This window comes from Chamaea fasciata, unplaced genomic scaffold (assembly GCF_029207755.1).
Source record: "Chamaea fasciata isolate MVZ Bird 193981 ecotype frontalis unplaced genomic scaffold, bChaFas1.0.hap1 SCAF_19, whole genome shotgun sequence".
Classification (NCBI taxonomy): Eukaryota; Metazoa; Chordata; class Aves; order Passeriformes; family Sylviidae; genus Chamaea; species Chamaea fasciata.
Window position 1 is genome coordinate 11,184,922 of NW_027094104.1, and position 20,510 is coordinate 11,205,431.

Sequence of the window (20,510 nt, forward strand, 5' to 3'; positions counted from 1 at the left end):
TGCAGTTTTAGTGGGGGAGCGCAGCTACAGCCAGGCTCAGGCCGTGCTGCTGTGCCCAGATGCTCACAAGGCTGCCATTATGGCAAACCTAAGCTGATTTACATGCTTGCATTTCCCAAGTGCTAATCTAGTGGGGTTTTTTTTTTTTCTTTTTCTTTTTCTTTTTTTTTTCTTCTTTTCCCCCTCCTCTCGTTTTTCTTTTCAGCCCCCTCTAATCTCCTGCTCTCCCTGCCAGGTTCCCAGCTCCTTTGGCTGGAATAGGCCCCAGCTAAATCCTTTATCTGTCTGTTTGGCAGCCCTGGGTGCAGTAGTTAGCAAACGAGTGACACTTTTCCTGGCTCATTAATTAGATTTACTGAGCTGAGTGCTCGCTGCAGCAGCGAGAGCCCGGACAAGGCAGTTCTGTATTTTGTTTCTTGGAAATTTGGGGTTTAAAAAAAAAAAAAAAGACAACAAAACAACAAAGCAGTTCCAAGGCAAGTTCTGGTCCCAGTGGTGAAATCTGCAGCTCCCCTGCCTGCACTGCTGCTGGGAACACGTGGTTTTCTCGTGTGCAGCTTCGTTTCTGCAATTTGCTGCTGCATGGGCAGTTCTGGCTGCGGCGTGCTGTTGTTTTTGCTGCTCACAGTTTGGGGATGGGTGGCTGGGTGCTGGGCTCGCTGCCCCAGCAGGATATCTTGGTTAAGGCAAGTGGTTCTTGCGGCTTACAAATAACCTCGCTGAAGTGTTGGGATGTTTTCGTGTATTTATAAAAATGATTTTTTAAAATTTTTTTTGGCGTGTCCTGCTCTGCCAAGTTTGTAAATGGGATTGGGAAGGAGAGAAAAAGTGAGAGGATGAGTGAAAATTCGGGTTCACCTTTACCTGCCACTGCTGACTGTGCTGGACAGGAGGGGAAAATGAGGCACGGGAGGGGCTCACCGAACTCCGGGCTTTGGTTGTGGATTTGTGGTTCCCTCTGGGAGCGCTGGACAGCACCAGCTTTGCCTGGCTTTAGGGGCTGGGAGGGTGGCGAGTGTCGGGACTTTGTCACTCCCTGGGACACCCTGGGGGACGTTACAGATGGAGCTGGGAGAGGAAAAAACCCAACAAACTCTTGGAAACACGGAGCTTTAGGATACCCCCCCACCCCCAGAGCACCACGGGCAAGTCACGGGTTTCAGTTTTCGGTGCCAACAAAGTGCCCTGCCCAGGAGGGGCTCCAGCAGAGCTCAGCAGGTGTGCGGGGACAGAGCTGCTGCAGCGCCGGGAGGAGGTTTGGGGGCACAGAGCTGGGACAGGAGAGCAGGAATACCAGAGCAGGAATACCCGCGAGGTGTCCCAGAGCTGTGACAGGGCAGCAGGAACACCTACCAGGTGTCCCCGAGAGCACTTTGCGCCTCACCCCCGTGGGACTTGCCCTCCCGGAGCAGCAGCCAGTGTGTGTCCAGCACCGCCGGGACAGCGAATTGTCGCTAATTGGCCGCCTCTAATAGCACAGGGGCCAGGCCGCCTAATTAGCCGGGTCTTTACACCCCCCCCCGGTAATTTGGAGAGCGCGGGATGTTCCCGGAGGGAGCTGGACTTGCCGGGAGGTGATTCCCCAGCAGCTCGCCGAGCGTTTGATCCGTGCCGGCGGCTGCAGCTGGGAGCCTCAGCCTGAACTCCGGCAAAATAGCCTCGCAGGGTTTTTTGAAGTTAAAAAGCACAGGAATGACGTGGGGTCTCCCTGGAGGTAAGTGAGAAGGGAACTGGGGATGTGCCCCGAGCCTCCCTCTGTGCTGGCCGTGCTCTCACTTGGCTCAACCTGAGCTGTTTCTATTTTTTTAGAAAAATTAAATGTTTAAAAAAGTCCATCCAGGCACCTCACAGAGCCGGCCCCGAGCTCCCAACCGAATCCAGGTGTGAGCTGAGCTGTGAGTGCTGCAGGGTAAAACAGAAAAGGTGATAAAGCTGAGAGGGGCACAGGATAATAATTCTGGTGAGTGGGTTTCATAGCAGCTCCGAGGGGGAAATGCTCAGGGTTTCAGGTGCCCTCAGGATCCCAGGATGGGCCAGGCTGGGAGGGATCCCCGGGGCTCATCTCCAGCAGGGCCATCCCAGCGCTCAGGACTGTGCCCAGGCACCTTTGGAATTCCCCAGGGAGGAGACTCCGGCCCTGTCTGGGCTCTGCCCGGGGCAGGGGGATTGTTCCCCGTCCTGATCCGGGTGTTTCACCTGCCCTCACACGGGCAGGTGATCCCAGGAAGCCACCAGCGCTCCCACAGGGAGGGGCAGTGATGGGAGCTCTGCAGACACAGCAGCACAGTCAGGATTTTGGATGTCTCGGGGGTGCTGCAGGAGGGCAAACCAGCACAGGGGCATCCTTGGGGGCAGGTTCCCCCCTGGGTGCCACTTCTCCAGCTGGTGCCGGGCAGAGCTGGGGGCTTGTGCTTTGCCACGGGAACCTAAACTGGTGTGTGCAGCAAAAGGTCTCCTTCGATCAGAAGTTTCATTTATTCGGGCCTGACTTTTTTGCCTTTTGAATCACAGTCAAATGAGGTCAAACACTGTGTTGAGATGATGAGTTGCAAGGTTTCGTTCTGACTCCCTGAGGCTCTCCAGCTCTCCCCTGTGCACCCCTCAGGCAGATTCTTTCTTTTTTTTTACATCCTCTCCATTCACTGAGGAATTCCCTCACTCCAGAACAGTTTCTTGGATTATTTTGTCCTTTCTGCTGAGTCTCTGGTAGCCCTGGTTGTGCTGCTCCTGTGGTTCAGTTTGCTGCTCTGGCTGCACGCCCTTGGGACGACTCAATCCTAAATTTCAGGTCAGTCATCACCGAGGCTGCTCCTGAGGCAGGAGGGCCGAGGCAGAGGTGCCTCCCTGGCAGCAGGGCTGTGGTGCTGGCAGCCCCCAGGGGCTGGTTTTGCCCTGGGAGGGCTGTCAGTCCTGCTCCTGGTGCTCCAGCAGCGTCCCTGTGAGTTTTTCAGCTGGAGCACGGCTCGTCCCAGAGCAAAGGGCAGCTGAGGTGGGCGGTGCTGGGATCCTGCCCCTGATATTTGGGATTTTTTCCTTCCTTTCAGTGGGGCCTTTATCTCCAAATGTCCCAAAGAGCTGTTTTGGGGCTGTGGTTGTTTGTTTGCACCTCTCGGGTTTGGTTTTTTTGGGAGTTCACAGATCCTTCACCTCCCAAGCCCAGCCTTAAGCTCTGGCTGGGAGGGCAGGTAAACCTCAGGGCTGGGATCTAGGAAATCCCATTGAATAACTGCCCTTTGCAGGCTCGGATGGAGGGCTTTGAGTGGGGCTGACTCGTCTTAGGCTTTTCTGAGCCTCCTGTGGGTTTCCTGCTCTGGGCCTGGGCCCGGGGCTGCTGGAGGCCGGGAGGGGCTGGGGTGATGAAACCACGGGTGATAAACGAGCTCTGCCCTCCCGCAGCTCCTCTCTGCCCCACCGGGCTCACCCTCCCCTGGCCGTGCGCAGGGCGGCGGATTTGGGGCTTTTAAGGCGGCGTTGCTGGGGGTGACACCATGCTGACACCGCCGGTGTCACACACGTGTGGTTGTGCTGGCCCCTGTCCCCTTGTCACCCTCCCCGGGTGCCTCTCAGAGCTCCCTGGGCTGGTGTTCTCTGAGACGGGAGCACCGGAGAGACCCCGAGGAGGAGAGGTCAGTCCTGCTGCTGTGGGGTGAGGCCGTGTCTGGATTTGGGGTTTCGCCCCTGCCTGGCACCCAGGGCACAGAGCTCTCCCCATCCCCAGATTTCAGCTGGGGTGTGACGCCTTGGGGGTGGGTTTGCTGGTTAGACACAGCTGATGGCCAGAGGCTGCTCCCCTCAGGCAGAGAGAGCCCTTCCTAGATGTTGTTTCTGCCTTTCCCAGATGTTTCTACCTTTCCTAGATGTTTTTTCTGCCTCTCCCAGACGTCATTCTTCCCTTGCTCGGTTGATGAGCCATCCTTTGGTCACAGAGTGTTTTGAAGCTCTTTCCTAAGCTGGAGACCTTCCCCTGGGACTGCAGATCTTTGTTTCTGCCACATCCCTGTGCTGTGTGGGGCCGTGGTCAGCCTGACAGACAGGGCAGGGCAGGACTGACCACACACCTGCAGGTGTCAGGCTGGGCTTCAGTTCCCCCCCGTGTGACAGGGATCGGTGTCCTGGCCACGGAGTGACCATGGGGTGACCCTGGCCATGTCTGTGCCTTCCCACAGAGCCTTCTGCTTATGGCAGTGGGAATTCTGAGTTAATTTGGGTTTCTTTGGGCATCTCAGGGCTCAGATCCATGCTGGGCTCACCCAGTCCAGCGCAGCTACCAGCTGGGTAGTGTCGCCTTTGGTGGGGAGGAGCAGACAGGGCACGGTGCCCACCTTGCAGGTCCCTCAGAGGAGCTGAGCAGCCCCAGGGCCGGCCCACAGAGCTGTGTCACTGTGGCTGGTGGCAGTTTGGATGAATCATAGGTCACCTTTCAATTCCCGGGGCTGGGCTCATCCCCGTTCCTGCACTGCTGCTGAGGTGGGAGTTTGGATGAATCCCCTCTCAGTTCCCGGGGCTGGGCTCATCCCGATTTCTGCACTGCTGCCAAGGACACCCCCAGCCCCCCGTGCCCACTGTGGGTGCCCAGCTGGCGCAGGGGGAGCAGGCAGCCAGCCCGGGGTGTCAAACCCGCTGTGCCCCTGTTGTGTCACGTTCTGTCAGAGCTGTTTGACACTCAGAGAGCTCCGAAACTGCTGCGTACGTTGGGTGCTTTCCCTGCCCCGTGGTGGGAGCCTCTCCTGCAGCCTGGTTCTCAGAGACAGCCAGGGCAGGGAGTGAGCTCGGGCTCTGCACTTGGGGCTCTTTGGGAGCTCCCCAATCCTCACATTTTTGGTGTAAATGAGGCGCTGCAGCTCAGAAAGGCAGCCTGGGTAGGGCTTGGTGCTGTACTTTCTCCCCAGGTACCTCTCCTCTTCCCAAAACGCCATTTCCCACTAATAACTCCAGATTTAGCTTCCTCCTGTGAGCAGCGGGCTGTCCTGTGCCACTCCTGCCCCTCAGCACCGTTATCCTGCAGGCACAGGCACTCTCGTTACTCCAGAAGTAGATCTTCTTCTGGTGCCAGGAGTTTTGTCTTCTGCTTTAAGGTGAAATCACTGCCCGAACCTCACCTTGGGGGCGATTCTGTGTCCCTGCTCTGCTGCCCCTTGCCCTGTTGGCTCCGGGAGTGGGGGCTCAGGGAGTGAAGGTCCCTCTTGGTCCTTGTCCTCGGTGTCACAGCAGCCTCAGTGGGACAGGAACCCGGCCCTGTGAGGGGTTCGGATGGCACAGCCTCCTCTGCAGGCACCCCGGGAGGATGTTTGTCACACCAGCTGCCTCCTGGATGGCCTGGTACCTGCCTTGGTGTGGTTTGAGCGAACATCTTATCAGCCTCATCTCCTGCTCTGCCTCAGCAGCGCACCGGGACTGGAGCTTTTCTTGAAAAATCGCCGCTCTCTCCCCGCCCCGTGTTCTACAAAGGCTTCCTCCAGCGCTCCCTCCCTCGCTCCGCGTTTCTATCTTGGGCTGCTCTCTGGGGTGGAGGGGAGGCAGTAAAACCTCGCAAGCAAACAGCTGAAACTCAAGGTTTTCTTCTGCAATCTAAGAAAAAGCAGTTTCGCTGGAGGAGCAGGTAGCCCAGGGCACAGCGCCAGATCTTCCTCCGCAGTGAGGATGCACTTCCCAAAGCTCCTGTCCCGCCCCTCGGAGGATGAACTGGACGAGCAGAAAGCTGAGGAGCTCAAAGGGTTTGATGGCCGGCTGGGGAGCTTGGGTGAGGATCTTATCTTGTAAAAAGCTCTGGGTAGGATCGCTTTGTTTTAAACCAAATTAAGTGATTTTTTCTTCTAGTGCAGCATCAGCCCAAGCTCCCGTTTCCTTCAGCCTCATCAGGTTTCTTGTTCTGGTCCTCCCAGTGCCCAAAGTCCTCCAGCAGCAGCAGCAGCAGCATCGATCCGGGCGCTGAGCCACGTCCTGGCACCCCCTGCCGCTGTCCCCGAGCCCGGGCAGCGCTCAGAGCCGCTCCCGAGGGCCGAGGCCTTTGTCTTTCCTCTCCTGTGTCCTGCCAGGGATGCTCAGCCTGGGCACAACCGGGCAGGAAAGGGCGTTGTCCAGCCCCGAGGGCACCCGCCGCAGGATTCCCTCTGGAAAAGTCTCCGGCGAGTCCTTCGCTGCCCTCGGGCATCCCAGGGAGGTGCTGCGGGAGGGGAGATCTCAGCTGCTTCTGCCGGGGTTTGCTCTGTTCCAGGAGTGGATTTTGGAGCATTTTCTGCCCCCGGAGGAGCCCCCCAGCCTCGGGGGTTTGGGGGATCAGAGGTGTCCTGCAAAGGGGAGCTCTGATCCTCTTCACTCCTGAATTTTGGATCTTTGAGCTCTTTTCTCATCTTTTTTTTTCTCTCTGTTCTCATCTCCTGAGCTGCAGAAGGAGCTCGGAGAAGTTGTTGAGTGTTGAAGATGGGACTGAATAGGAGAAAAGGGATTTTCCTTGCTGGAAAGGCAGCTCTGTTCCCAACTGAGTGGAAAATCCCTGCCAGGGAGCTGGGATACCCCAAGGGCTTCCCCTGACCTCCAGTGGCTTCACGGCTCAGCAGGAAAAGACTTTTTTTAGTAATTCTTTTTCATGCTGTTTAAAACCTCTCTTTTTTTTCTTTTCCTTTTTTTTTTTTTCTTTGTTTTTCCCTTTCCCCCCTTTTTTTTCCCCTTTTTTTTCCCTTTTTCTTTTTTTACACATTTACAAACTTTTTGCCTCAAGCAGGACAAGGGAAAAATCTAAAACCAGTGGTCAGCAAGTTCCCATTTCCCACCAAGGAAGTAAATGTTTACCAGTTTGGTGTTAATTACCAGAAATGTTTAATTTGTCTGTAAACCTTTGCGACCCACAGGGATGAATGAAGTCTGTTAATTAAGGAATCTTGGGTGGAAATTCCCCAAGGATCTGGCACCCATGCAAGGACAATTTCCCAAATAATCTCGGGATAATTCCCAAGCTGAGCTTTGGTGTGTTGGACCTTTTCTCATTCCCTTTAATCAGTGCTTTTTTAGAAAATCATTTGTTAGAAAATGATTTAATTTTTTTTTATTTTAAATTATTTTAATTTAAAAAATATTTTAAATTATTATAAATTGCCCTTTTGGACACTCACACCTTCAGAGGGGATGGGTTCAGCCTTGCCCTGAGCCCTGACTCTGGGAATTGTTGAAAATGGGGCAAAACCTTGAGGCAGATGGGTTTCCCTGAGGGCTTGGGGCTCTTATTACCGGGTGTTGTCCCCGCAGTGTGGAGAGGGCTGTGCCACCACCGGGGTGCTCAACGCCCTCACGAAAAGCAAAACATTTTCCAAACCCTTGACCTCAGCACTTGTTTTTTCTTGGTGTTCTCAAGATGCTTAACGGAGCTGCTGAAAAGTCAGATTTTTGTTCTCCAGAACTGTCCCCTGCCCTGTCACCGTGCTCAGCGTGGGTGGGTGGCAGGGAAGGGGCAGCTGAGGGGAAAACACAGCAGGAAAGGTTTGCAGAGTTTGTGCTGTGGATGAGGCGAGGCATTTCCCACGGAAAATGCTTCCCCAAGCACTGCCCCGGGGGAGGAGGGCCGGCTTCATGTGTGGCCTGTGGCAAAGCAGGAAAAAAACCACCCAGAGAGTGTGTTCGGTGGTTGGAAAGGCAATCGCCAGGTGTATTTTATGGCCATATCTCAGTGTATTTTATGGTAATATCTCTGTGTATCTTATGCCAATATCTCGGTGTATTTTATGGCAACATCTCGGTGTATTTTATGGCAATATCTTGTCAATATCTCGGTGTATTTTATGGCAACATCTCGGTGTACTTTATGGCAATATCTTGTCAATATCTCGGTGTATTTTATGGCAACATCTCGGTGTACTTTATGGCAATATCTTGTCAATATCTCGGTGTATTTTATGGCAACATCTATCTTGTCAATATCTCGGTGTATTTTCTGGCAACATCTCGATGTATTTTAAGTTCCCTGCCTGTTGTGTGCTGGCGCACGTGGGAAGGGGTGCTGGGGCTGGTGTGGGGTGAGGAGCCCGCTCCCCTGGCAGCCCTGAGCTGTTTTCTGAGCTGGCCGTTGCGGAGGTGTCCGTGAGTCACTCGGGGCTCTCACTCACTCACCGCCTTTCTCCTGCCCCCAGTGTGCTCAGGGGAGGTGGCAGCGGCATTCCTGCTCCTGGTGTCCCAGCCCCGTGGGTGTGGGTTGGGTGGGATGAAATCCTCCCCAGCACGGGCTCTGCCAATCAAGGCTCCTGGGCCCCGGAGGAGAGGTGGGATGTGACAGGGCTGTCACGATTTCACAATGTCCTGGGCTGACGTCCCCTCGGTGTTTTCCCCCATTGCCACAGGGGCACGTGGACCTTTCCTGTCCAAGGTGTGGCAGCAAGGGGACAGCTCTGCAGCCTCCCCTGGCCACTTGGCGTGGGTTTGTGGCCACTGCCAGCGAGCCCCGGAGCCATCAAGGGCGACCCTTTATTAACTCTCCTCCTCCTTTCCTCTCGAACGCAGGAGATGAATGAAAATGCAGCACACCACGTGCACAGAGGACAGGATCTACCACGCTCTGGAGAGGTGTCTCCACGGGCTCAGCAGGGACGCCGTGTCCAGCAGATGGGCTGGTAGGTGGCCTTTCATTTACGCGTGGGTAAAGTAAATTAATTTAATCTGCGATGCCCCTGCTGGGCTGTCTCTGGGTTACAGGGAACTGATGTTCCTGGAGGCCTTTTCCCTCCCAGTGGGCAGAGTCAGAGGTCACGTCCAGCCTGCCCAGGCCTCCTGGAGGTTTTGCGGGGACGGGGAGATGTCCCTGAGCAGGTCAGGCCAGGTCTGAGCCGTGTCAGGGCTCGGCAGGGCAGTCGTGCGTGCTGCCAGCCGTCCCCGGGCAGAGGAGGAGGCTTTGTTCAGCACCGGGAAAGGCTCCTCTGTGCGATCAGCCGGCCCTGCCTGTGCTCAGAGCCCCCGGGGCAGGGCTGTGAGCCGGGCTGCATTGTCACACACGGATCAGAGGGGTTGTTATCGTTTAACCCCGGCGCAGATACCGTGGTGGCCATCAAGAGCCGAGCCTCGTTCAGGGGGCTGTGCAGGGACTGGGGCTGACTGGAGAGAGATCAGAAATGATTTCTGAGTGTCGTTTTGACCTTTCTCCCTCATAGCTGTGTCTGTGAGCTGGGATTAAATCACTGCCAGACCCTCCTGTGGATGGAGAATCTGGGGGCAGTCAGATTCTGATTCCTTTTGCTCTGGGCAGTTCTTCCAACCCTTCCTGCTTTTCTTTTTCCCTACAAGATCCACAAAGAGATGCAGACGGACACGAAAGAACCACACTCACACTGTCGGGTTGTCAGGATAGAAAAAGAGGAAGTTTATTTAGGATTTTGACTTACATAGTTTTTGGAGTTTGATCAGGAATTGGAGGACAAGGCTGACACTTCTTTGACCTCACTGGTCAAACTAGAAGCCGGTCAATTTGTCTTTCCCCCGAGAAGGAACCCGCAGCTTTCAAAACATTAATTCTTGTTTATGTTGCAACTGGAGAAAACTCCAGTACAAAAATGTAAACATCAGAAGGCTGAAAAAAATCAGAGCAACAACGCGGGCAGGATCCTCCTGCTGCCCAGCCCCAGAGGAATCCCTTTGCCATCCCCTCGCAGCCCCGGGGGTGACACCTCTTCCCGGCTGTGACATCCCCCGGGGGCTCGGCTGGGGCGGCTGTGCCCGTGGTTCCCGTGTCCTCTTCCTTCCCCCCGCCCTGGGAAGCGGGCCCCGGTGTGTGACCCACATTGCTGGCTCCTGGAATGGCCACCTCGTGCCTGGCACGGTGACAGCTCGTGGCCAGAGCTCACCTCCGCTGTAATTACCGTCAATCAGCCCCCGTGTCACTCAGCTCCAATCCCAGCCCTGGGCACTGCTCCCCGCCTTGCGGGAGCCTTTCAACAATGACTCCATCGCTTTTCCAGCTCGTCAGCAAAGCCTGGGGTGCGCAGGGCTGGGGCTGTGCTGGGACAGCCGTGTTGGGGCCCCGGGGTCCCGTCCCCAGTGATTCCCTGGGGTACCGTCCCCAGTGGATTCCTGGGGTCCCGTCCCCAGTGGATTCCTGGGGTCCCGTCCCCAGTGGTTCCCCGGGGCCCCGTCCCCAGTGGTTCCCCGGGGTCCCGTCCCCAGTGGTTCCCCGGGGTCCCGTCCCCAGTGGTTCCCCGGGGTCCCGTCCCCAGTGGTTCCCCGGGGTCCCGTCCCCAGTGGTTCCCCGGGGTCCCGTCCCCAGTGGTTCCCCGGGGTCCCGTCCCCAGTGATTCCCCGGGGTCCCGTCCCCAGTGGATTCCTGGGGTCCCGTCCCCAGTGGATTCCTGGGGTCCCGTCCCCAGTGGATTCCTGGGGTCCCGTCCCCAGTGGATTCCTGGGGTCCCGTCCCCAGTGGATTCCTCGGGTCCCGTCCCCAGTGGTTCCCCGGGGTCCCGTCCCCAGTGGATTCCTGGGGCCCCGTTCCCAGTGGTTCCCCGGGGTCCCGTCCCCAGTGCTTTCCCTGGCCCCTTCCTGCAGATCTCTGGGCTTTGGCAGAAGGGCCCGACACTCCTGGGAGGATTTTGGGCGTTTTGCACCTCAGAGATGTCCCCGCTCTCCTCCCCAGAGGGTTGGTGCTCTGCCAGGAATCTCCGGCGTGCCCTGGGGTGACTGTGGTGGCTTTGCTCTGCCCCAGCCCGGGGCTGCTGCTGGGGCCCCCAGGACCCCCCAGGAGCAGTTTGGTCGCTGTGGGGACAGGAGGGATCCAGGGAAAGCAGAGCTCGGTGCCCACAGCCCAGAGCTGTCCCCTCCTGCCTTTCCACACCGGAGCAGAGATGTTGTCACATCCTTCCCCAAGCCCCAATGACAGTTTCAGTCTTGCTGTCCTCGGCTGTTTGTGGCAGGGCTGACCTCACCAGTCACTGAATCCTTTCATCTTGCTCTTGGCTGGGCTGGAACCTTCACCTTCCTCATTTTTCACTTCTGTTTCCCAATTTCTTTGCTTTCCCCTATTTTTTTTACCCTTTCCATGCACCAAAATAACACAGGCCACGTCACAGCTCTTTGGGCTGAGACCTTGCTGAGTTTTGTTCGTTTTTAAACCTTTTAAAGCTTTATTATTTTTCTGTGCTGACTTTCACTCAAGGTTGCTCTGGAGAGGGTGAGTAATCGTTTCCAACACGTTGCATCCCCTGAGTAAGGGATGAGGAGCTGAGGGCTGTGAGGTCAGCAGGAAGGAGTTATGGCCATCCCACATTTACAGCCTGGTTGAGCCTGTGGCCAGCTCAGGGGTGGAAATAGATTTTTCTGCAGAATTTATTGGAGAAACCAAATCAAAATGAATTGTGTGTGACTCAAAAATCCCCTTTAGAAAAGGGAAGGGAAACCTTTTCCTCGTGGAGGAACCTCTTCAGGGCTGGCCTCGCTTTGTGCTGCAGGAGGGAGAACATGGTCAAATTAGAGTGTGAAAAACAAGAGACATGTTTTATTTCTTGCTGGTGAGCAGGAAAAAAAAAAAAAAAGAGATTTTGGTGAAGGAGAGCTCTGGGCTCGGCTGTGGTGGGGATGCCGGGCTGTGGAGTGAGAGGTGGGAGAGCTCCAGAGGTTCCTGGTGGATGGGAGATGCTGGAGAGCCTGGGGGGCTCCAGGGATGGACTGGGGGCACCCAGGGCCTGGAATGTTCCAGGGATGGACTGGGGGCACCCAGGGCCTGGAAGGTCTCTGGGATGGAATTGGGGGTACCCAGAGCCTGGAATGTTCCAGGGATGGGCAGGAGCTGCCGTGTCTCACTGCAGGATGCCGGTGAGGGTGGGACAGGTCACTGGGAGCTGGAGGAGCTCCATGGCCTGTCCCACCTGGTGCCCAGGGCTTGGCTCTGCTCAGCTCTGGTGGAGAGAAGCTGAAGGTCCTGGCAGTCCCTGACCACCCTGACAGGGGAGGGGCAGGATCTGGTGTGGGGCTTTGTCACTGAGCAATGTCTAAAGCACATCCCAGGATATTCCCAGCTGGAAGGACCCACCAGGAGCAGGCAGTGCAGGGAGTGGCTCCTGCAGGGGTTCAACCACAGCCTGGATGTTTCTAGCTGAGGCTCCTCTAGCTCTGGGTGCACAGTTAGGGCTCCTGGTCGGTAAATCTGGCAGGTTTTGGCCCTTGGGCTGATTTCTCCAGGTTTATGCCGGGTTTTCCTGTTGACGTCTCTGCCCAGGCTGGGTGGAAGTGCCGGGAGCTGCTGGTCATCCACACCCACACTGCAGCTGGGTTACTGCATTCCCAAGGGATGCTGTGCCTGTCCTGGGGCACCTCCAGCCTCCCTGTGCCAGCTGCCCCTTCCCGGGGGCACTCCTGGCACAACCACGTCCCTCTGGTGAGGGGATGGTGGCAGCGGCTCTGGGGGAGGAGGAAACGGAGTCTTCTCCTTTCCACGCCCGTGGGTGGCCGTGTCCCTGCTGTGGGTGGCTGTGCCACTCCTGGTGACAGCAGCAGCCGTGCCCAGCGCCGTGGGCAGCTCTGCCGGGGCCGTTCCTGCCTCTGCCCTTGCCACTCGGAGGGGAAATGCCACCCCCTGAGGCCAGGAGGGAGCTGCTCTGACAGGAGGAGGAGGAAGAGGGGGAAGAGGGCGTCTCGGGGCACTTCTCGGAAAAGAAATGGCAAAGCCTCCCTCCTCCTTCCGAGGCCGCCCACGGCGCTGCCGTGCCGGCTCTTGGCACCCTCGGGGCCGATAAGGATCAAAGCCGAGCCCGGGCGCCCCGAGCGGCCCCTGCCCGGCCCCTGCCGCCTGCTCGGGCCTTTGCCCTGCTCGCAGGATGCCCTTCGGCTCTGCAGAGGCTTTGCCCTCCCGAAAGGAGCTTTTGCTGGGCGTCACTCTCAGGCTGGGTTTAGTCCAGTCGTGCTCTGTGGGGTGCTGGGGTGAGCCCAGCTTAGTCCTGTCTTTGCCCCAGGTGTTCCCAGGGCTGCTGGCAGATAAACTCGACTCATCCTCTGTCTTAAGAAGGAGTAACTGGCGCTGGTTTAGTGGAGCAAAGCGGGATGGATGAGGAGGAGGGCAGGGGGGTGGCAGCAGCCCCTCAGCTCTGCTGCTCCCACTGCGCTGCTGGGGTGTCCTGGGCCTCCGGGGGCAGATTCCTTGGATTTAGGGACTGGCAGGTGCATCTTTCATGGTGATCTTGGCCCCTCCAGAGCTGTGGGCTGCTCTCCTCTCTGCTCCCCCCAGCTCCCGGGGGTCCTGTGCCCACAGCTGGGCTCTCAGAGGTGGAAGGATCCTGGAATGTGTTGGGAGGGACCTTAAATCCCACCCAGTGCCACCCCTGCCCTGGCAGGGACACCTCCCACTGTCCCAGGCTGCTCCAAGCCCAGTGTCCAGCCTGGCCTTGGGCACTGCCAGGGATCCAGGGGCAGCCACAGCTGCTCTGGGAATTCCATCCCAGCCCCTCCTTGCCCTCATGGGCGGATTTTTTTCCTCAATATCCCATCTAAATCTGCCTTCCTTCAGCTTCCCCCTTTTCTTGTCACTCCATGCCATTGTCCCAGGTCCCTCCCCAGCTCTCCTTGTGCCACTAGAAGGGGCTCTGAGGTGAATCCTCCTCCCAGCTGGAGCAGGATGGGTTTTCCAAGGCACCACACGAGTCCAGCAGCTCCTTGAGGAGGTCAGCAAAGCTCCCAGCAGCTCTGACCGCTCCTGCTGGGCCAGTTCTGCCTCGGCTCCCTGCCAGGGCCTGGGGCTTTCCCTGGAGGGTGCAGCGGTCTGGGACAATATTGATTTATTTGGACAATTTATTTGGATTTATTTGGAGCCATCCCACGGCTTCGTGCCACCGTGCTGTCCTGTGGAAGAGACCCAAAGGAAAACTGGAGCATCACGGAATTCCTGAATGGATGTGGCTGTTCCCTCACTGACAAGACACCCCGGGGTCTTGGGGGATGGCAGCAGGGCAGAGGAGAATTGAGAATTGCATCTGTAATTAGCAGCGAGTGCATCTGAGCTGTTTGGAAACCCTCCAGCGGGATCTTTCCCTGCTGGAAAACGTTGATTCATTGAAGTGAGGAGTTGTGTGGCAGCAGGGGGCTCTCCCTGCTGATTCAGCTGCAGGCCTGGCACAAGGCCACAGCCCGTGTCCCGCTGAGCAAACGCTTGTCCCCGCTGGGGGACGAGTGTGGCTTTGCAGCCTCAGCCCTGGTTGTGCTTGCCTTGCCTCTGGCCTTGTCCCCCGGGGCCGTGGCAGATCTCTGCGCTGGCTGGAATTCACCTTCCTCAGCGCCTGGACGGGGTGTAAAGGTGTCGGTGTGGCATTCCTGTGTCTGCTGAGTTTGTGGGCTCTGCAGCTGAAAGGACCTTTGAGTTGAGGCAGGGTGACCCGGGGGTTTGTGCTGAGTGTCCCCTGGCATTGTCCCCTCCTGGCTCCAGAGTGACAACCAGCACCCCTGGGAGTGTCCGTGGGGCAGTGAGTGACCCTGGCCATGGCAGTGACCATGGCTCTGTGGATGACCATGGGGCAGTGAGTGACCCTGGCCCTGACAGTGACCATGGCTCTGTGGATGACCATGGGGCAGTGAGTGACCCTGGCCCTGGCAGTGACCATGGCTCTGTGGATGACCATGGGGCAGTGAGTGACCCTGGCTGTGACAGTGACCATGGCTCTGTGGATGACCATGGGGCAGTGAGTGACCCTGGCTGTGACAGTGACCATGGCTCTGTGGATGACCATGGGGCAGTGAGTGACCCTGGCAGTGACCATGGCTCTGTGGATGACCGTGGGGCAGTGAGTGACCCTGGCAGTGACCATGGCTCTGTGGATGACCGTGGGGCAGTGAGTGACCCTGGCAGTGACCATGGCTCTGTGGATGACCGTGGGGCAGTGAGTGACCCTGGCTGTGACAGTGACCATGGCTCTGTGGATGACCATGGGGCAGTGAGTGACCCTGGCCCTGGCAGTGACCATGGCTCTGTGGATGACCGTGGGGCAGTGAGTGACCCTGGCTGTGACAGTGACCATGGCTCTGTGGATGACCATGGGGCAGTGAGTGACCCTGGCCCTGGCAGTGACCATGGCTCTGTGGATGACCATGGGGCAGTGAGTGACCCTGGCCCTGGCAGTGACCATGGCTCTGTGGATGACCGTGGGGCAGTGAGTGACCCTGGCCCTGGCAGTGACCATGGCTCTGTGAATGACCGTGGGGCAGTGAGTGACCCTGGCCCTGGCAGTGACCATGGCTCTGTGGATGACCGTGGGGCAGTGAGTGACCCTGGCAGTGACCATGTCTCTGTCCCCCTGCAGCCGGACTGTGCCTGAACTGCTGGAGCCTGCAGGAGCTGGTGAGCAGGGACGCCGGGAACTACCTCATCCTGGTGGAGAAGATCCTGGGCAAGACCAAGGAGGTGTGTGGGGCTGTCGGGGGGAGCTGCAGGCTCTGAGGCCGTGGCAGCCCCGTGGCTCGCTCAGGATGGGCCTTGGCAAAGCTGGGTGGGGGAATTTGGGCTCAGGAGATTTTGCTGGGGGCTGGTGCAGGGCTCTGGTGGCACCGGGGCTGCGTGTCCCACAGGGACCAGCCCGTGCCCATGTTTGGGCGGCCCTGAGGGTCCCCAGGGATGGGGTTTGATCCCCCAAAGCGCTGCTGGGCTCTGCAGATCCTCCAGCCTTCCCCAGCCCTGCCCATGGAGCTGCTGCTTTCCGTTCTCCAAATGGAAAACTTCCTGTTGTTTTTGGTGGGGAATTCTCTGCGGCTCTGCCGGGTTTCCTGTGGGGCTGGGGACCAGGGGCAGGATTGGCAGTGCACAGCAGCCTGGCAGGTGACAGTGGGCTCACAGCCAGGGGACAAAGCAGCAGCAGGGACAATCAGATGGACCTGCCACGGTCCCATCGTGTGCCAGGGGAGCTCGGAGCTCACTGCTCAGGCAGGGTCACCCTGGGCTGCAGCCAGGAGGGCCTTGGAGGAATCCCTGGATGTGGCAGGAAGTGGGGATGTGTTTCCCAAGCCCCCAGTGCTGGGATGGGTGTGAGGGGTAAATGCTGGTTTCCATTTTCTGGGGGCTGAGAGCAGTGCAGGTTATTCCTGCTTGTGTTTCAGTGGCTGGAGCCGCTCTGGGTGCGGAGTGCTTTGGTCCAGGGGGGTTTCAGTGAGGGTTTAGTGCACTTTGGGCTGTGCCAGGGTCTCCTTGAGCCCCCAGTGAGGGTTCTGCTGGCTGTTCCCTGGAATAAAGGCTGGGATTCCACCCCCTGGATTCCCGTCCTGCCCAGCCTCCCAGTGCCTGCCTGCTCTGAGCCACGTCCATGGAATTTTAAGGATCAGGAGCCCCAAAGGGTTGGGCCAGAGCTGGGACAAGGCAGAGCAGGAGGTTGTGCTGCCCTGCCTGTCCCACGCTGTGCCTGGGGGGGCTTTGGGGGCGGTTTTCCTGTGGAGATGAGGGAATCTCCCGCGTGTGGTGATGGGATGGTGGGGCTGGAGTCTCCCAGCAGCTCCAGGGGATTTTGGGCGCTGCTCCTGGCCAGCAGCTCATCCCTGTGCCCTCCACAGGTGCAGGAGAGGTGTGACTACGACCTGGTGACGCCCCTGGCCCTGCTCTTCTACTCGGCTGTGCTCTATGTAAGTGCTGAGGCTGCTGCCCCAGGCCAGCCCGGGGCAGGCACCAACATCAGCCTGGCTTTGGCTGGAGCATCCCAGATTTCATCAGGTCACCCCCAAAGGAAAGATTCTGGATGAATCCAGAGGGATCAGGATCGAGCACCCATTTCACGGACAGCTGAGAGACAAAGAAAACTGGCTTTGGGGTTTTTGAAGCAGTTTCCTTAAGGCTGGGCTGATCAGAAGGGGAGCTGGACAATAAAGGGGAATTTTTTTCTTTGCCCTTTACAGCTGGGCCAAACACACGGGCAACGTGAATGAAAAGCAGCAGAGCCTCCCCAGGAAATACTTTTTTTATTGTTATTATTTGCAGCACAATGCATCCTCATCACGAGGAAATCATTGCTGCCAGACCCTGCACAAGCACGGCCTGTGTGCAGTTCAGCCGTGGAGCTTAGAAGGGAATTTATATTTAGGCTTGGGCACGTGAGCCCAGCTTGGGGAGGTCGGGAAGGAGCTCCTTGGGGGGATCCTGGGGCCCTTCCTTGGGGGGAGATGGGGGGCACAGGGGGAGCCTCTGCTTTGCTTCTCCTCCTACACTTCCAGCCTGAACCCCAGAGTCCTCCCACGGGGGTGTCGGCTCATCCCGAGCCTCCTGTCCCTGTCCCCGCAGGCTCCTCACCTGCCCCCCGGCTCTGAGCTGCTCCTGAAGGCTGCCAGTGTCTACCACAGCTTCCTGACGTGGCCCGTGCCCTACTGTGACACCTTCCGCGAGCTGCTCACCTTCATCAGCAACGAGCTCAAGGCGCCAGGTGAGCGCTGCTGCCGCGGCCCTGGACTGTGCCAGCGCCAAACCCGGCCCTGGGCTGTGCCAGCACCAAACCCGGCCCTGGACTGTGCCAGCACCAAACCCGGCCCTGGGCTGTGCCAGCACCAAACCCGGCCCTGGGCTGTGCCAGCACCAAACCCGGCCCTGGGCTGTGCCAGCACCAAAACCCGGCCCTGGGCTGTGCCAGCACCAAAACCCGGCCCTGGGCTGTGCCAGCACCAAACCCGGCCCTGGCAGTGCCAGCACCAAACCCGGCCCTGGGCTGTGCCAGCACCAAACCCGGCCCTGGGCTGTGCCAGCGCCAAACCCGGCCCTGGGCTGTGCCAGCGCCAAACCCGGCCCTGGGCTGTGCCAGCACCAAACCCGGCCCTGGGCTGTGCCAGCACCAAAACCCAGCTCTGGGCTGTGCCAGCACAAACCCGGCCCTGTGCTGTGCCAGCACCAAACCCGGCCCTGGACTGTGCCAGCACCAAACCCGGCCCTGGGCTGTGCCAGCACCAAACCCGGCCCTGGGCTGTGCCAGCACCAAAACCCGGCCCTGGGCTGTGCCAGCACCAAACCCGGCCCTGGGCTGTGCCAGCACCAAACCCGGCCCTGGGCTGTGCCAGCACCAAACCTGGCCCTGGCAGTGCCAAACCTGGCTGTGCCAGCACCAAAACCAGCCCTGCCCAGGCTCTGCCAGTGCCAAACTCAGCTCTGGGCTCTGCTAGCTCCAAGCCCAGCTGTGCCAGCACCAAGAACAGACAGCTCTGGGCTTTGCCAGTGCCAAACCCAGCTCTGGCACTGCCAAACCCAGCCCTGGGCTCTGCCGGCACCAAACCCAGCCCTGCCCCGGGATCTGTCCCCCTGCCGCTTCTGTGGCATTCCCCCCTTGCCTCCAGAGCCCTGGGAGCGCAGTGTCCATCCCAAAGCTCGGCTTTTCCCGGGGTCAGGGCCCTGCCCTCCCCACCCCCGGCTGGTCCAGCCCAGGGTTCCCGTGGTGGTTCTGGTGGGTCCCTGGTGCGCAGGGAGCGTCCCAGGCTGTCCCAGCTGTGCTCAGAGGCAATCAGCCTCACGGGTAAGCATTTCCTGGCAGGTTTTCAGGCTGGGGGGCTTTTCCCCAGCAGAGCAGCCCCCCAGCCTGCCCTTTGTGCCGGGGGGACAGCAGCGGGGCCAGTCATGGGCATCAGGGGGGCTGGAGCCCCTCGGAGCCTGCTCTTCCATGGAGATTTCCACACCCTGGGTTGTTCTCTGCAGCCCAGACCCTCCTTGTGACCAGCTCTGGGCACAGGCACGGGCAGCACCAGTGCTCCTCTTAATTAGCGGCTCCTTGTGCATGTCCTGTGGTTCCCACTGGAGCAGCTCTTCCAATTATTTCTCAAAGCCTTTTTTTTGTTGGTTTTTTCCCCCTAATCTCCCTGCCTTTTGGGGGCTTTTGAAGAGCTGTTATCACACAGAGCACATTGCTGCCCGTGTTTAATCCTGGGCAGGGTTGGGGAGGCCCGAGAGGGGGCTGTGGCTGTGGCTGGGGGGGTCCGCACCCCCTCAGGCTGGGAAGGGCCTTGGGGAGCCCGGGGGGGTGTGAAATGTGGGGTCTCTGTCAGGGCAGCAATTCCTGCGAGGTGGGAGCTCAGGGGTGGGATGAAAGGTGCTTTCAAAGGAACAAAAAGATGGAAAAAATATATTTTTTTCCCCTTCCTGGTGCAGTGGGAGCTCTGGGCTGGCTGCTTTACCCCCAGCACGAATGGCCATGGTCACCAGGCCAGCTCAGGATTGCCCTGGGGACAGAGCAGCCTGCAGGGGTTCTGTGCCTCAGTGCTCTGCTCTCTCCGCAGGAATCACGTTCCAGAGGCTGGTGAGGACGGAGCAGGGGCTGCCTGTGAAGAACTACCAGAGCTCCACGGTGTAAGTGTGGCCCCGGGCGGTGCTGGGGGGTCCCTGTGGCATCCCGGGGGCTGGCACTGCTGCAGCACCACCCGGGGCAGGGCAGCCGGGCTGGGGAGCCGGGCTGAGCTCTGGGAAGGGCGAGGAGAGCGGCTGGGCCGTGTCCAGAGGGCTGGGACAGGGTCTGTGGGTGTGCCGGTGACCCTGCAGGGCTGCCGTGTGGGGAGGGCAGAGTCTCCTCCCCAGGGAGCTGCTGGTCTCAGCACACGCTGGGAAATGCTGTGATCCCTGATTTTGGGAGCCACCACCCCAAGAGGAGGCAGAAGTGAGCCCACCCCAGCCCCAGCGCAGCGAGGAGGGAAAGCTCTGCGCAGTCAGACTTTGCACCTTTGAACCTGCCCTGCCATCCTCAGTTGTAAACAGGGAAATGAGGCTGGGAAAACAGACCTGGGCCATCCTCAGAGCTTCTCCTCAGAGCTTCCCCTTCCAGGGGGGAGATGTTCCGGGTTCCCCGGTGCCCAGAGAGGCCCGTGTGGGCGCAGTGTCCCGGCCTGACCCGTGTCCCTGTCCCCAGGACGGTGCTGCTGCTGAACCGCTCGGAGGTGCAGAGCGAGTTCCTGTCCATCGCCCGGCGGCTGAGCTCCAGCGAGCCCCCCCAGCACTCCACGCTGGTGCTGCTCCTCCAGCACCTCTACCAGGCCAACTTCGGCACCTGCTGCGACCTGGACAGGCTGCAGCTCCTGCTCAAGGTGGGCTGGGGCAGAGCCCACCCCGGGCTGCCCCGGGAGGGGCGCAGTGCCCTCGGCTGATGGGCTTCCTACCCAAAACGGGGCTGCCTTGGCAAAGGAAAAGAGTCTTGGAAACGCTTCTTGGAGGGAAAATGCGCATTTTGCCCTTCTTGAGTTAGGCCTGAGGTGGGAAGTGTTTTGTGGAGTGCGTGCAGAGGGCTCAGTCCCCTTTTACCCTGTCACTCCTCTCCTGTCATTGTAAGGGCGGCCACGACACACAAAGTGACCCCATAAAAGTTCTGAAAGCTTCTCTTTATTATGGCCCCATGCTGTCCTTTATACAGCTTTTCCAAACCTCATGGGCAGCTTTAATTGATTAACAGCTTTCTTGTTAATTATTCTGTTGGTCAGTAAAAGGTATTTTACTTGTCCATCAAATCTATCTATTCTTGGCTTGTTCACATATTTTCTTTACTGATTCTCATGGGACAAATCTCTTGTTATTACAGGTGCATTTGTTTTTCACCCTCAGAACAGATTGTTGTGTTAAAGGAACT

The 20,510-nt window shown here is 58.5% G+C and overlaps 1 protein-coding gene across 2 annotated transcripts in view; it reads left to right on the forward strand.

Moving 5' to 3' along the window:
• Positions 1-20,510, forward strand: part of PIK3R5 (phosphoinositide-3-kinase regulatory subunit 5) — a 42,624-nt gene that overhangs the window by 11,720 nt on the left and 10,394 nt on the right. For both annotated transcript variants that reach the window (XM_066200544.1, XM_066200545.1), the window contains exons 2-7: positions 8,488-8,597; positions 15,249-15,349; positions 16,486-16,554; positions 17,207-17,345; positions 19,177-19,246; positions 19,800-19,974. In XM_066200544.1, the coding sequence (XP_066056641.1) occupies positions 8,495-8,597; positions 15,249-15,349; positions 16,486-16,554; positions 17,207-17,345; positions 19,177-19,246; positions 19,800-19,974 (657 nt within the window). In that variant the 5' untranslated portion in view covers positions 8,488-8,494. The remainder of the gene's footprint in view (positions 1-8,487; positions 8,598-15,248; positions 15,350-16,485; positions 16,555-17,206; positions 17,346-19,176; positions 19,247-19,799; positions 19,975-20,510) is intronic.